The sequence below is a fragment of the Pongo pygmaeus genome, chromosome 16 (genome assembly GCF_028885625.2).
Source record: "Pongo pygmaeus isolate AG05252 chromosome 16, NHGRI_mPonPyg2-v2.0_pri, whole genome shotgun sequence".
Classification (NCBI taxonomy): domain Eukaryota; kingdom Metazoa; phylum Chordata; class Mammalia; order Primates; family Hominidae; genus Pongo; species Pongo pygmaeus.
The window spans coordinates 60,725,595-60,741,308 of NC_072389.2; the positions used below are offsets into that span (position 1 = coordinate 60,725,595).

General features: G+C 43.2%; 3 protein-coding genes across 9 annotated transcripts in view; 1 reads left to right on the forward strand and 2 right to left on the reverse strand.

The window, feature by feature from the left end:
- The window catches only part of CCPG1 (cell cycle progression 1), a 55,731-nt gene extending 50,173 nt beyond the window's left edge, over window positions 1-5,558 (reverse strand). For 3 of the 5 annotated variants that reach the window (XM_063652640.1, XM_063652639.1, XM_054451955.2), the window contains exon 1: window positions 5,430-5,511. The gene's annotated coding sequence lies outside the window, so the exon portion shown is untranslated. Of the gene's footprint in view, window positions 1-5,055; window positions 5,177-5,429 lie in introns of those variants that run through there. The other 2 variants (XM_063652638.1, XM_054451956.2) reach the window with 2 other exon arrangements.
- A 71-nt stretch (window positions 5,559-5,629) lies between these two features.
- PIERCE2 (piercer of microtubule wall 2) lies at window positions 5,630-14,744 on the forward strand. The gene is made up of 2 exons (XM_054451966.2): window positions 5,630-6,000; window positions 14,153-14,744. The coding sequence occupies exons 1-2, from the start codon at window positions 5,983-5,985 to the stop codon at window positions 14,498-14,500; spliced, it is 366 nt and encodes a 121-aa protein (XP_054307941.1). The 5' UTR covers window positions 5,630-5,982; the 3' UTR covers window positions 14,501-14,744.
- DNAAF4 (dynein axonemal assembly factor 4) overlaps window positions 13,685-15,714 on the reverse strand; it is an 84,069-nt gene continuing 82,039 nt past the window's right edge. For all 3 annotated transcript variants that reach the window (XM_054451964.2, XM_054451965.2, XM_063652641.1), the window contains one exon: window positions 13,685-14,063. In XM_054451964.2, the coding sequence (XP_054307939.1) occupies window positions 14,012-14,063 (52 nt within the window). In that variant the 3' untranslated portion in view covers window positions 13,685-14,011. The remainder of the gene's footprint in view (window positions 14,064-15,714) is intronic.

Below are 15,714 nucleotides of genomic sequence, written 5' to 3' on the forward strand. Positions count from 1 at the left end.
TTCCTGTTGTCAAACTAGACTGATGACCATTCTTACACTTATAGAAGTGAGATTCAAACAAATCAAAACCAAAATTAAAAGCTCAACCACAGAAGTACACTGCAGTTTCAGGACATTTAATGCAACAGAGTGCAAAGTCACAGTCAGGAGAGGAGCCAGGTTTCCTTCAGTCTGGAAAAAGCCACCAGTCTCTACCAAGAAATCAAATGAATACCCCATTTGACTTTTTTTCTTTATCAAACTTCCTATCAAAAAGTATTTATCACATCAAGGCATCACACTTCAAATATATAAGTGCTTTATGTAAATGCACTTAGTACAATAATACTTCATATGAGTAGATAACTCCACCACTTACAAAGCAATTTCATTTTCATATCTGATTTAATCTTCACAAATACCCCCATAAAGGCAGCTTGCTATTATTTACAAATTCCAAATGAAAATGAACAGAAAATTATAAATAATTACTTCCTCAACATCATTAAAAATCCTCTGATTTCCAACCTAATGCTCTTTTTACATTTCAACATGCTGGCAATATGAACCAGAAGTAGATTTTGTAAGATTTTATCCAAATAGTGATTTGGATAAGTACTTAAAAAAAAAAAAAGATTTCAGGCTTCCTGTGATGACAGAAAAAAATACTTAACTCACACTTCTTATTTTCTAATACTTCCTCAGGTAATTCTATAAGCCCTAAAGCGCTTTCCACACATTAAATACCCTTTGGGGGAAAAAAATCCCTTTATTTATCACTTAATTACAATCCTTCCCATATTATAGGGCTGAATTTCATCTTAGAACTCAAATTGAGAGAAAATATGGCCAAGTTTATCCGGTGGAATACATTGCAAATGACCTTTGAAACCAAGTGTTTTAGTCTAGTTAAAATTACGGAACTGTCAGGAAGGAAATTTGTGAAAATGTAATCCTTTATCACTTACAATACTGCAACTTCCTCATCTTCACCACAAAGAAACACAAACATAATTCAGCCTCCAGCAGTTCTGCACTGTTAGATGAGTCTGCATTTTTTGTTTAAAGTACCTTGGACTTAACAGGCCTTGCTGCTGTGTTCATGTTCTTAACATGTTCAAAAACTACAACTTCCATGATTTTAGCAGTTCATATGCACCTAATTTTTAAAAGTCTTTCTTTAACTTGAATAAGAATATAATTATACAACCCATATAACAATACTGTGGAATGAGTTAGTAAATCAGACATGTTAATCAATTATGAATTTCTTATGCCCTGTGAATGGACCCAAAGCCTAATAACATATTGAGCCAACTCAGTACACAGAATATACAAAATTATAAGGTAAAAAATATTGAAAAGAAATTGACATTTGGAGTAGGCAAGCTCCAAAGAAGGCAACCTAAGAAAATAAAATATGAACACCATAACCTGAAAAACAACGTGTTACAAGTGTTTTTTGTAAAACACTTTAGAATAGATATTTTATCAAGTGTTAATGGACACTTGGTGTTAAGGTAAACTCCCTTAATTTTTAAGGGCTGATAGTAGCAAAAAAAAAGAAAATGTACTGTATATTACTATGGAAGAATAATGTAGCCCTTTACAACAGAAAGCAAAATGTGGGCTAATGACTGATTACACTACTTACCAGTCCATATCCAACATAACCGTAACAAAAAATAAAACCAAAAATAGACATAAGCCAAAATATCAGACATATGAAACATGGTACTCAACATGATTCAATGTTAACAAGTTTAAGATTTTCCAGGCTTAACTGAAGAAAAGCTAATCACTTTCACCTCTGATTTAACTGTACAAGGTGAAAAGAAATCAGATCAAAAGATGGGATGTACAGGCCAAACATGGAGCTCTCATGCCTGTATCCAGCACCCTGGGAGGCTAAGGCAGGAAAATCGCTTGAACCCAGGAGTTCAAAGAGACCAGCCTGGGCAACATAGCGAGACCCTGCCTCTACATAAAATTTTAAAATTAGGGCCAGGCGAGACCCTGCCTCTACATAAAATTTTAAAATTAGGGCCAGGCGCAGTGGCTCACGCCTGTAATGCCAGCACTTTGGGAGACCCAGGCAAGCAGATAACGAGTTCAGGAGATCGAGACCATCCTGGCCATTATGGTGAAACCCCATCTCTACTAAAAATACAAAAATTAGCCGGGCATGGTGGTGTGTGCCTGTAATCCCAGCTACTCGCCTGTAATCCCAGCACTTTGGGAGGCCAAGGCGGACAGATCACTTGAGGCCAGGAGTTCACGACCAGCCCGGCCAACATGGCAAAACCCAGTCTCTACTAAAAATACAAAAATTAGGTCGGGGCAGTGGGTCACGCCTATAATCCCAGCACTTTAGGAGGCCAAGGCAGGCAGACCACCTGAGGTCGGCAGTTTGAGACCAGCCTGACCAACATGGAAAAAACTCTGTCTCTACTAAAAAAAATACAAAATTAGCCGGCCTGGTGGCGCATGTCTGTAATCCCAGCTACTCGGGAGGCTGAGGCGGGAGAATCGCTTGAACCCAGGAGGCGGAGGTTGCGGTGAGCTGAGATCCTGCCATAGCACTCCAGCCTAGGCAACAAGAGCGAAACTCTGTCTCAAAAAAAAATTTAGTGGGGCATGGTGTCACATGTCTGTGACACGTGACAGCTACCGGGCGGCTGAGGCGCGAGAATCACACTTGAACTCAGCTTGAATCACACTGTAATCCCAGCTACTAGGAAGCAGAGGTTGCAGTGAGCCAAGACTGAGCTACCATACAATAGAGCGAGACTCTGTCTCAAAAAAAATATTAGCCAGGCCTAGGCCTGGTGACATGTGCCTGTGGCCCTAGCTGTGTGGGAGGCTGGGTTGGGATCACTTGAGCCCAGGAGGCTGTAGTAAGTCGTGTCCAAGCCACTGCACTCCAGACTAGGTGACAGAGCAAGACATCATCTCAAAAAAATAAAATGAGATCTACAAATGCTACGAATTGTCACATCTGTTATTTTCTTCGAGTCCAACTAATTCATTTATTGTCCCTACTCTCCAAATAATTTACACTTAAACTCATATAGTCTACAGATGCAGCAACAGGGACTTTGCCTGTGTTTTTTTACTGTTGTTGCTTATTTGGTGTTTTTGAGACAGTCTCACTCCGTCACCCAGGCTAGAGTGCAGTGGCATGATCTCGGCTCACTGCAACTTCCGCCTCCCGGGTTCAAGCGATTCTCCGCCTCAGCCTCCTGAATAGCTGAGATTACAGGCATCCACCACCATGCCCAGCTAATTTTTGTATTTTTAGTAGAGACGGGGTTTTGCCATGTTGGCTAAGCTGGTCTTGAAGTCCTGACCTCAAGTGATCCGCCTGCCTTGGCTTCCCAAAGTCCTGGGATTACAGTCATGAGCCACCGCACTAGGCCCTTATTTTCTTTTTAAAGTAATGTTCATAGAGTCCATAACTGGAATTGCTGCCTTTTTTTTTTTTTTTTTGCATAAGAGTGGGGCTTTCCACTAGAAAGTGAAAAAAATGATATACAAACTCTCAAAGTACTGTTAACACTTGCATCCTTTTTTAAAAGTTTTTTCTACAGAAAACTTGAAAAATACAGGAAAGTACAAGAAAAATCATTTCTAGTTTCACTATCTACACTTTTATAACTGTGAATATCCTTTATTTCTTTTCTTTTTTTTTTTTTTTTTTGAGATAGTCTCACTCTGTCACCCAGGTTGGAGTGCAGTGGCCAGATCTTGGCTCACTGCAACCTCCGCCTCCCGGGTTCAAGTAATTCTCCTGCCTCAACCTCCCAAGTAGCTGGGATTACAGGCCCATGCCACCACGCCCGGCTAATTTTTGTATTTTTAGTAGAGACGGGGTTTCACCATATTGGCCAGGCTGGTCTCAAACTCCTGACCACAGGTGATCCACCTGCATGAGCCTCCCAAAGTGCTGGGATTACAGGTGTGAGCCACCGCTCTGGGCCCTTTAAGTCATTTCTAAAAGAAATATGTTCATTTTTTGTTCCATGGTTTACAAAATTGCAATTACACTATTTTCTAAACTGTTTTCATCTAAGAAGGAGTATTTCCCACACCTTTAAATTGTATTTGGGCTGATTTTTAATAGCTTTTTTGATTGAAATTCCGTCCTTAGCGTAAAAGGTTAAAAATTATGAATTAAAGCCCGGCGCGGTGGGTTACGCCTGTAATCCCAGAACTCTGGGAGGCCGAAGTGGGCGGATCACGAGGTCAGGAGTTCGAGATCAGCCTGGCCGACATGGTGAGACTCCCGTCTCCACTAAAAATACAAAATTTAGCTGGGCGTGGTGGCGGGCGCCTGTAATCCCAGATACTCGGGAGGCTGAGGCAGGAGAATCGCTTGAAACCGGAAGGCAGAGGTTGCAGTGAGCCGAGATCGCGCCACTGCACTCCAGCCTGGGCAACAAGAGCGAGACCCCGTCTCAAAAAAAAAAAAAAAAAAAATTATGAATTAAAATAATACCCTCACCATCTCCATCTTCTGCTATATGACCTGAACTCAGAAAAGAATAGTAAACCATTCACACTGGATGTGTGTGATAAATATCCCGAGACGTGTGGGACCCAATACGATTCTAATCTTAAAAGATACAATGCGTTAGTAGCGATATTTCAAGCACTATCCTGTAGATTGGAGAAGACAAATCTAAAATTCATAGTACTATAGTTAGCTATTCTAGCTACAAGAATGCCCCACTGTGTTTTTCAATAAAAGTAGAGCAGAACAGTGCAAATTTCACCACTCAACAAAACGCCTTACTTGGCGCTCCCAATAGTGCTAAACATAAACAATGCGTACAAGGCACTGCATGGGACAGCTGCTAATGAGGACAAATCGATTAGGGAGACCAAAGCTAAAGGAGGCCAGTGGAACTGGAGAAGGATATGGAGAGGTATTTAATCATCATCAGGCTGGCGTGCGAGCGGAAGTCTCCGGGCATTATTTAATATTTAATCTATTACTGGTATCACGGGGGCTCAAACGTCATCAAAAGACAGGCTGGCATAAAACGCGCCAGGGTGACGCACATAACATCTTACCATATGGATTTTCATCAGTCCAGACCCACAAGCACCTCAAAGCCTGCCCAGTGAAGGAAGAAGGGTGCCCCAGGCCGTCAGCTCTCCCACCCTTGGCGCGCAGTTCGGTATAGCACTCGGGGTTTGGAGGCTGCAAGACCACCAGACCGGACGCCCCAGGGCCGGCTCGGGCCTCCGGGGCTGTGGACTCGCGCACGGCCCGAGGAGGTCGCCCGTGCGGCCGCTGACACCAGGCGTCAAGTCCCCGCCCGAGCAGCCCCAGCCTAGGAGGCGGATCCCGCCACTGCTCCTCTACTGAGCCGAGCGTGTCGGCCAGGGACTCAGACAGTCGGCACAAACCCCCTCCCGGGGTCTAAGCCCGCCTAGTACAGTACCTGAAGGGGCAGCGCCACCTCCGCCCGATTGTGCTGGCTGCCCCAGTGGCGGCGGTCGCAGCTCGGGAGCCAATGACGCCTCTTATAAAAACAACAACCTGCTCGCAGGCGTCTGCAGCCGGCAGGCGGTGACCGGCTGGGTGCCGCAGTGCATGCCGTGACGCGTAGTCCCGCTTGCGCCTCCTGCCCGGCAGCGGTGAAGAGAAGAACTACCACTCCCGAAGAGGAGCGCAGGCCGCCTCCGGGCGCCTGCGGGAAGCTGGGCCAGGCGGCCGCAGATCCCCACAACATCCGGGAGCCGGCGACCACTTCCAGTTGCTATGGATACGAGTTGCAACCTCCAGAAAGAATTCGTGGTTTCACCCGGGAAAACAGCTCCCCGGATTAAACGGATAGGTTTACACATACTGATCCACCCAGCTATTCATCTTCTGTTTGCTGCTTTAATTGGGTGCGGTTAAAAGGCCACGTCCCTAGGCGTTCACCGGCTTTCTTGCCATCTGCTGCAGGAAAACTGACTTTGCCGAAAAAATTAACAAAGAAGATAGCGAAAATGACAGACCGCGACCAGGTGAGTTTAGGCAGAGGGCTAGATGTTTGGGAATGTTGATATTCCCGCTGGTATAATTTGAGGCACCACCTACTCCTACCACCCCCAACCCCACAACCCCGAAAAGCACTTTACAAGGCAACTACTGAGCTTTTACATTTACACTTGTAAATGCACGTTTCTTTAAGTCCGAATAGCCTCTGAAGGTGTAAAGACCATCGGGATTGTATGCATTCATACCCTACTGTTGCAAACTGTTCAGTGATGGTTTTGAATAAGAAAAACGTACTTTGTTAATTGTACACTTATTTAAATTGTACTTTGTCAAAGAAGGGAGTTGTTTTGAAAAAGGATTTGGTGGCCGGGCGCCGGGACTCACGCCTGTAATCCCCGGCGCCCACGCCTGTAATCCCAGCAATTTGGGAGGCCGAGGCGGGTGGATCACCTGAGGTCAGGAGTTCCAGACCAGCCTCACCTAAATGGTGAAACTCGGTCTCTACTAAATACAAAAAATTAGCCGGGAGAGGTGGCGCGCACCTGTAATCCCAGCTACTTGAGAGGCTGAGGCAGGAGAATTGCTTGAATCTGGGAGGCAGAGGTTGCAGTGAGCCGAGATTGCGCCACTGAACTGCAGCCTGGGCAACAAGAGCAAAACTCCGTCTCAAAAAAAAAAAAAAATCTTACATTTATATTCACTCTTTACAGAAGCAATAAAAAGTTTAGGTTTCATTCTCTGTCCCCTAATTGTGGTAAAAGTAAATAAATAAATGAAAAAAATTAATAATAAACGTAAACATTAGCAAGGAAGACGGTGGGCCTGAGCAGAGACAAAAGAGTGCCTCAAAATTAGACCTTTTTTATTTTTTATTTTTGCTTTTCTATTAACTATATTCAACATCAACAGTGACATCAAAAAATCTTAATTTTATAATTACAGCTTCTGCGATGGGCATTATTAATCAATGGCTTGTTTTCATTTATCTTTTTAAGTGTATATGTATCTGTACCGAAGGACTTCGAAAGGTCAAAGTGGTCCGGCTTTCTCTAACTGAAAATTAAATTACTAAGAAAGCTAATACCAGCTACTGGTAGATTTTTATACCTTTCAAGCCACTTTCACAGGCCAATTTTAAGATGTAATTTCTTCTGAAAAATCATTTACAATTTTAATTAGCCTTTTTGTCATTTAATAAAAGTTGATGACGTGGCAGATAATTTGAACTCATCCTTTTATTATTCTTTGTATTGGCTGTTTCGTTCTTAACTATAGTCAGTTTGAACTCCACATTTTAAGAATATCAGGCTTGAAGAAGGTGAAACCCATATAAGAAAACTGCAGTGGTTGTCTATGATGTAAAGTATAAAGCAATGGGCCTTTTGTTTCTGAATCCATAAACATTTATGAATTATCCTGGAAATCTAAAAAATTTTTATTAACTTTTCCAGATTTTGTGGTACTAATTATGCCAACAAAGTTTATCAGCTAATTTGTCTTCTGTTTTGACTAGATTTCGTTTTCTGCATTATGTTTTGAGCCAAAGCTGATCGAAATTCTAGAACCAGTAGTAAGGAGGGTCATTTGATAACAAGAAGAGTTCTCAGCTGGGCGCGGTGGCTTACGCCTATAATCCCAGTATTTAAGGCCCAGTACTTTGGGAGGCCAAGGCAGGCGAATCACCTGAGTTCAAGAGTTCGAGACCAGCCTGACCAACATGGAGATACACCGTCTCTACGAAAAACACAAAATTAGCTGGGCGTGGTGACGCATGCCTATAATCCCAGCTACTCGGGAGGCTGAGGCAGGAGAATCGCTTGAATCCGGGAGGCGGAGGTTGCAGTGAGCCAAGATCGCGCCACTGCACTCCAGCCTAGGCAACAAGAGCGAAACTCCATCTCAAAAAAAAAAAAAAAAGAGTTCTTAGTGACTGAAGGAGATAGTATTAACAACAACAACAAAATCTACAAGTTGCCCTGGGCAACCTGCTTAGGTGCCCATAAAATAAATTACAGTGGTACTTTTCTGCACAAGTCACACGGCCTCCACCTTCCACCTAAAAAGCTTTCCCCTGTGCTGAGAAAACCTAGAAAATTTGAGAAAAGCTGATCAGTTGAGATACCATCAAAATTTTAAAATTCTTATGATTTACTATTATCCATTATCTGTGTTGTTAATATTTAAAACAAATTAATAAGCAGTATCAAAAAGAATAAACAGCAAGATCTGATGAGAATAACATTGATGACACTCAGTGAACCTGAGTTCTATTTCCAGCTTTGCCAACTACAAACTTATGAGTATTAAGTGAATATTAGCAAACCATATTATGCTAATACAAGGTCATTAACCTTTACGTTTCAGAACTGTTTCTGGAAGATCATACGTTGAGGTAAACCTGCAAAAAGGAAAATAATAAAATTTGGGGAGGCATGGTGGCTCACGACTGTAGTCCCAGCACTTTGGAAAGCTGAGGTAGGCAGATCATCTGAGGTCAGGAGTTCGAGAACAGCCTGACCAACATGGTGAAACCCCATTTCTACTAAAAACACAAAAATTAGCCAGGTGTGTTGGCAGGCACCTGTAGTCCCAGCTACTCTGGAGGCTGAGGCAGGGGAATCACTTGAACCCGGGACGCAGAGGTTACAATGAGCTGCGACTGCACCACTGCACTCCAGCTTAGGCAACAGCAGAACTCCATCTCAAAAAATAAAATAAAATAAATAAAATAAAATAGTGATAAAAATTGATTCCATTTGGCCAGGCGCAGTGGCTCACACCTGTAATCCCAACACTTTGGGAAGCCGAGACAGGTGGATCACTTGAGGTCAGAGGTCAGGAGTCCAAGACCAGCCTGGCCGTCATGGTGAAACCCCATCTCTACTAAAAATACAAAAATTAGGCTGGGCACGGTGGCTCACGCTTGTAATTCCAGCACTTTGGGAGGCCAAGGCAGGCGGATCACCTGAGGTTGGGAGTTAGAGACCAGCCTGACTAACATGGAGAAACCCCATCTCTACTAAAAATACAAAATTAGCCAGGCATGGTGGTGCATGCCTGTAATCCCAGCTACTCGGGAGGCTGAGGCAGAAGAATGGGTTGAACCCAGAAGGCGGAGGTTGCGGTGAGCTGAGATCGCACCATTGCACTCCAGCCTGGGCAACAAGAGCAAAACTCCTTCTCATAAAAAAAAAAAATTTTAGCCCAGCGTGGTGGCGCACACCTTTAAGCCCAGCGACTTGGGAGGCTAAGGTAGGAGAATTGCTTGAACCCAGGAGGCAGAGGTTGCAGTGAGCCAAGATCATGCCATTGCACTCCAGACTGGGCAACAGAGTGAGACTCTGTCTCCACCAAAAAAAAAAAAAAAAAAAAAAGATCCCATTCATATAGTGATTCACCATTTACATCAAATTTTCTTTCACTTAATCTCCACAACCATAGGAACTATGGCAGATTTTTATTTACCAGTTTTACAGATAATATACAAATAAAGGTGAAATGATAAAGTATGAGAACGTAGGTCATAGTTGCTGCCTTGTGCTACTCTTCCAATATATCACGTCCAGCCCTCTTTCGCTTATGATTATCATTAAAATAAAGCAAAACATGAAAACATAGTATACTACACTATGATTCTGCCTCAAGTTTATAAAGTTAATAAATTCTGTGGAGTTGGTAGAAGAGATCTGAGAGGTCAAATAATCCAGGCTCCACTGTTTTACAAACAAATTTTAGGCACAGAGAATGTAAGTGACTTGTCCAAGTTTAAATTGCTTTATATTTGATTCATATTTTCAGTCCCCTTATTCATGGAAAAATACTTTCAAAAACTTTAGTAGGGACACTATTCGGGTAGAACATTAATAACTGACTGAAAGCTGGACACTGGTGGCATGTGCCTGAAGTCCCACCTTGAGAAGCCAAGGCCTGAGGATCACTTCAGCCCAGGAGTTCCAGGTTGCAGTGTACTATTATCCCATTTGTGAACAGCCAGTGCACTCCAGCCTGGCAACAAAGTGAGATCTCTGTCTCAAAAAAAAGAAAAAGTTGATGAAGAGTAGATTGAATGTAGTTTTATAGTACTTTTAAGTTAAAAGCTGGGGATTGACATGGTAGCTTATGCCTGTAATCCCAGTGCTGTGGGAAGCCAAGGCAGGAGGATTGCTTGAGACCAGGAGTTCAAGACCAGCCTGGGCAACATAGCAAGACCTCATCCCTACAAAAAAAGTATAAAAATTAGCTGGGTATGGTGGTGTGCCCGTAGTCCTAGCTACCTGGGAGGGTCACTGGAATCCAGGAGTTTGAGGCTGCACTGAACTACGATCACTACTGCACTCTAGCCTGAGTGACAGAGAAAAACTTTCTCCCTTCCCCACACCAAAACAGTTAATTAAAAGCTGCCCTTTAAGAATGTTTTTAAGGGCCGGGCATGGTGGCTCACGCCTGTAATCCCAGCACTTTGGGAGGCCAAGGCAGGCAGATCACCTGAGGTCGGGAGTTCAAGACCAGCCTGACCAACATGGAGAAACCCTGTCTCTACTAAAAATACAAAATTAGCTGGGCCTGGTGTGGCACATGCCTGTAATCCCAGCTACTTGGGAGGCTGAGGCAGGAGAATCGCTTGAACCTGGGAGGCAGAGGTTGCAGTGAGCCAAAATTGCACCATTGCACTCCAGCCTGGGCAACAAGAGCAAAACTCCCTTTCAAAAAAAAAACAAAAAGAATGTTTTTATGGGGAAAGCATTTTAAATCAGCTTCATTTCAACTCATTAGGACTTTTTTTATTTTTCAGCTATAAGTACATTTAAAATATAAGTAGATATAAGATATTACAGAGAGAAATGTTCTCTTTTTTGTTTTTTTGAGACGGAGTCTCGCTCAGGCTGGAGTGCAGTGGCAGGATCTTGGCTCAAGGCAAGCTCCGCCTCCCAGGTTCACGCCATTCTCCTGCCTCAGCCTCCCGAGTAGCTGGAACTACAGGCGCCCGCCACCACGCCCGGCTAATTCTTTGTATTTTTAGTAGAGAAGGGGTTTCACCGTGTTAGCCAGGATGGTCTTGATCTCCTGACTTTGTGATCTGCCCGCCTCGGCTTCCCAAAGTGCTGGGATTATAAGCTTGAGCCACCGTGCCAGGCCTGTTATTTTTTGTTTTTTGTTTTTTGTTTTTTTTTGAGACAGAGTTTCACTCTTGTTGCCCTGGCTGGAGTCAGTGAGTGGCATAATCTCGGATCACTGCAACCTTGGCCTCCCGGGTTCAAGCAATTCCCCTGCCTCAGCCTCCCGAGTAGCTGGGATTACAGGTGTGTGCCACCACGCTTGGCTAATTTTTTGTATTTTTAGTAGAGGCAGGGTTTTACCATGTTGGCCAGGATGGTCTCAGACTCCTGACCTCAGGTGATCCACCGCACTTGGCCTAGAAATGTTCTTATATTTGTAATTTTCCCAACTAGAAATGCAAATGAAATTAAATTTATAAAGGATTAGTCATTGCAAGTCTTCCAAAAAAGTTAGTAAGTGAAGTCATTAACTTTTAATAGATTTTCCAGCTGGGCACAGTGGCTCACGCCTGTAATCCCAGCATTTTGGGAGGATGAGGCGGGTGGATCACCTCAGGTCAGAAGTCCGAGGCCAGCCTGGCCAACATGGTGAAACCCCATCTCTACTAAAATACAAAAATTAGCTGGGCATGGTGGTGCATGCCTGTAATCCCAGCTGCTTGGGAGGCTGAGGCATGAGAATCGCTTGAACCCAAGATGGGGAGGTTGCAGTGAGCCGAGATGGCGCCACTGCACTCCAGCCTGGGCAACAGAGTGAGACTCCATCTCAAAAAAAAGAAAAACAAAACATTGATTGTTCACCTATTAATTTTTAATAGGTGAACCATCTCAAGGTGAAATTTATTAAACAAAAAGTCTATTTATAGTAACAGCACTTTAGAGAATACCCAGTTTGTAATTATTCTGACATAATTATACCAGGGCTGGGTGAACGTTTATCTTACATCAATGTAAGGTTGCAGAAAAAACTTATTTAAGAAAATAAGCTATTTTCAAGTACTTCTATTAGTATCGTAGCAGGACAAGCCGCAGACAAAACCCCTCAGACACCAAAAGAAGGAAGGGCTTGGCCGGGTGTGGTGGCTCACGCCTGTAATCCCAGCACTTTGGGAGGCCGAGGCGGGTGGATCATCTAAGGTCAGGAGTTCAAGACCAGCCTGGCCAACATGGTGAAACCCTGTCTCTACTAAAAATACAAAAATTAGCCAGGCGTGGTGGCAGGTGCCTGTGAGGCAGGACAATCGCTTGAACCTGGAAGGCGGAGGTTGCAGTGAGCTGAGATCCTGCCATTGCACTCCAGCCTGGGGGACAAGAGTGAGACTTCGTCTCAAAAAAAAAAAAAGAAGGAAGGGAAGGAAGGGCTTTATTTGGCCATTCAGCAAGACTCACGTCTCCAACAACCGAGCTCCCTGAGTGAGCAATTCCTGTCCCTCTTAAGGGCTTACAACTCCAAGGGGGTCCGCGTGAGAGTCCTGATCGATTGAGCAAGCAGCGGGTACGTGACTGGGGGCTGCATGCACCAGTAATTAGAATGGAACAGAACAGGACAGGGATTTTCACAGTGCTTTTCCATAAAATGTCTGTCTTCTATAGATAACATAACCGATTAGGTCAGGGGTCAATCTTTAACTACCAGGCCCAGGGTGTACTGCCGGGCTGTCTGCCTATGGATTTCATTTCTGCCTTTTAGTTTTTACTTCTTCTTTCTTTGGAGGCAAAAATTGGGCATAAGACAATATGAGGGGTGGTCTTCTCCCTTAGTATTTTTGGCATTAGCATTATAATTAAAATTAACTTCCATCTAAATCAGTACACATTTCAGTTATTTTGTAAGTAATGCTGTGAATTAAATTTTTCTACAATAAAGTTTCTTAGGATAGAATTCAAAATCAGAATTTCAGGATTCAGTCATGACATTTTTTAGAGTTTTTCATGCAGTTTGTTAGTTTTTTTAAACATTATTATATATATAGAGAGAGAGAGTCTTTTGCTCTGTCACCAGGCTGGAGTGCAGTGGCACGATCTTGGCTCACTGCAACCTCTGCCTCCTGGGTTCAAGGGATCCTCTCCTGCCTCAGCCTCCCGAGTAGCTGGGACTACAGGCGCATGCCACCACGACCAGCTAATTTTTGTATTTTTAGTACAGACAGGGTTTCACCATGTTGTCCAGGATGGTCTCAATCTCTTGACCTCGTGATCCGCCCACGTCGGCCTCCCAAAGTGCTGGGATTACAGCACTTTGAATGGTACTTAAGTGGAATGGCTTTCCCTAACCCTCAACACTAGATTAGAACCCCCATTCTGTCTTCATTAATATCTTGTATTTTTTTTTCTTCATAGCAGTTATCACAATTGTAATTATTCAGTTAGCTATGTAATTAGTTGTTTAATGGCTGCCCACATACCCAGGCTAACCCTGGATGTTTATCTCGTTCCTTTCTCACTCTAAAATCAAGCTGTACTTCCTCTTCTAACTATGACTTTTACAGATTTTTCCCTATGATTTACAGATTTTTAAATAAATTCTCATAGTTCTAGTACAGAATGTTTAAAAAGGTAACTTATGCATATTTTTGACAAGTTTGCTCTGTGTACAGGTGTATGTGATTTTAAGGGTAGTCTTCAACATCAAGAGAAGAGACCACCAAACAGGTTTTGTGTGAGCAATAAAGCTTTTTAATCACCTGGGTGCAGGCGGGCTGAGTCCGAAAAGACAGTCAGCGAAGGGAGATGGGGTGAGGCCGTTTTATAGGATTTGGGTAGGTAATGGAAAATTACAGTCAAAGGGGGTTATTCTCTGGTGGGCAGGGGCAGGGGTCACAAGGTGCTCAGTGGGGGAGGTTCTGAGCCAGGAGAAGGAATTTCACAAGGTAGTGTCATCAGTTAAGGCAGAAACCGGCCATTTTCACTTCTTTTGTGATTCTTCACTTGCTTCAGGCCACCTGGATGTATACGTGCAGGTCACTGGGGATATGACGGCTTAGCTTGGGCTCAGAGGCCTGACATTCAATGCCCTCAAGAGAACAGAATTCCTGAAAAAGGGAAGTGGGTGGGACTGAATTCAATTTTATTTTTTTCAGAACTTTATAATGGAGAATGATTTTACGTGTTTATCTTTTAGGATAAGAAAAGTACTTCACCTTCAAATTCAGACACAGAAATGAAATCTGAACAACTGCCTCCTTGTGTGAACCCTGGCAATCCTGTGTTTTCATGTATGTTGGATCCAAAGACACTCCAGACAGCCACCTCACTATCAAAACCTCAAATGATTATGTATAAAACCAATTCAAGTCATTATGGTGAATTTCTACCTATTCCAGAGTTTTTCCCCTGCAATTATACTCCAAAGGAGCAAGTATTTTCAAGCCATATCAGAGCAACTGGATTTTATCAAAATAACAGTCTAAATACTGCACCTGACAGAACCAGAACTCTTGATTTTCCTAATATTCAACACACTCTATGAAAATATATTCCTTTGTATATTGAATATATTCCTTTGTATATTGAAGAGAAAATGTACTCGGGAAAAATGAGTGTTAAATCTAAGGGCAGAATACCTAATAAAGAAGATTAAAAGTTTTGAATCAATTTTTAAAATAAGTTAAAGTATTTCAACTGATAACTACATGACAGTGATTTTTAAATGAAAATATGTTCAAAATAGCAAAATAAAAGGTAGAAAGTGTTTTAGTCCATGTAATCCAAAAGCTTCAAAAGCCTTTCATATTTTATTTACTTATCTATTGAGTATACTTATCAAGACAAAGGAACACAGGAGCTGTAAGAAAAAAAATTGATTTAAGGAGCTTCTGACCAACAATGTCACACTTTTTTTTTTTTTTGAGATGGAGTCTCGCTCTGTCGCCCAGGCTAGAGTGCAGTGGTTGCTCGCTGCGACCTCCGCCTCCCAGGTTCAAGTGATTTTCCTGCCTCAGCCTCCCAAGTACGCCTGGGCTCAAACCATCTCCCACCTCAGCCTCTCGACTAGCTGGGACTACAGGCACCAACAACCACGCCCCCAGCTAATTTGTGGGGTGTGTGTATGTGTGTGTAGATGGAGTCTCACTGTGTTGCCCAGGCTGATCTCAAACTCCTGTCCTCAAGCAGTCATCCTGCCTTGGCCTCTCAAAGTGTTGGGATTACAGGAGTGAGCCACACTGCCCAGCCAATTTCCCACTTTTAACATTATGTTAGTTCCCACTGCTAGGTTGGTGGAAGAGAGAACTTGTAATTTATTGATTCATTTAGCAAATATTTTTTGAACCCCGATTGATGGCAGACTGTACTATGCAAATAGAGATACAGAAATAAAAGACAGTGATTTTTGTTTTAATTAACAATATTGGCCGGGTGTGGTGGCTCACGCCTGTGATCCCAGCACATTGGGAGGCCGGGGCTGGTGGATCACCTGAGGTCAGGAGTTCAAGACCAGCCTGGCCAAAATGGTGAAACCCCATCTCAACTAAGATACAAAAAAATTAGCTGGGCATGGCGGCGGGTGCTTGTAATCCCAGCTACTTTGGGAGGCTGAGGCAGGAGAATCACTTGAACCCGGGAGGTGGAGGTTGCAGTGAGCCGAGATCACGCCATTGCACTCCAACCTGGGCAACAAGAGCAAAACTCTGTCTGGAAAAAAAAAAAAGTATTTTGGGACAATGAGATTAGCAAATTAATATG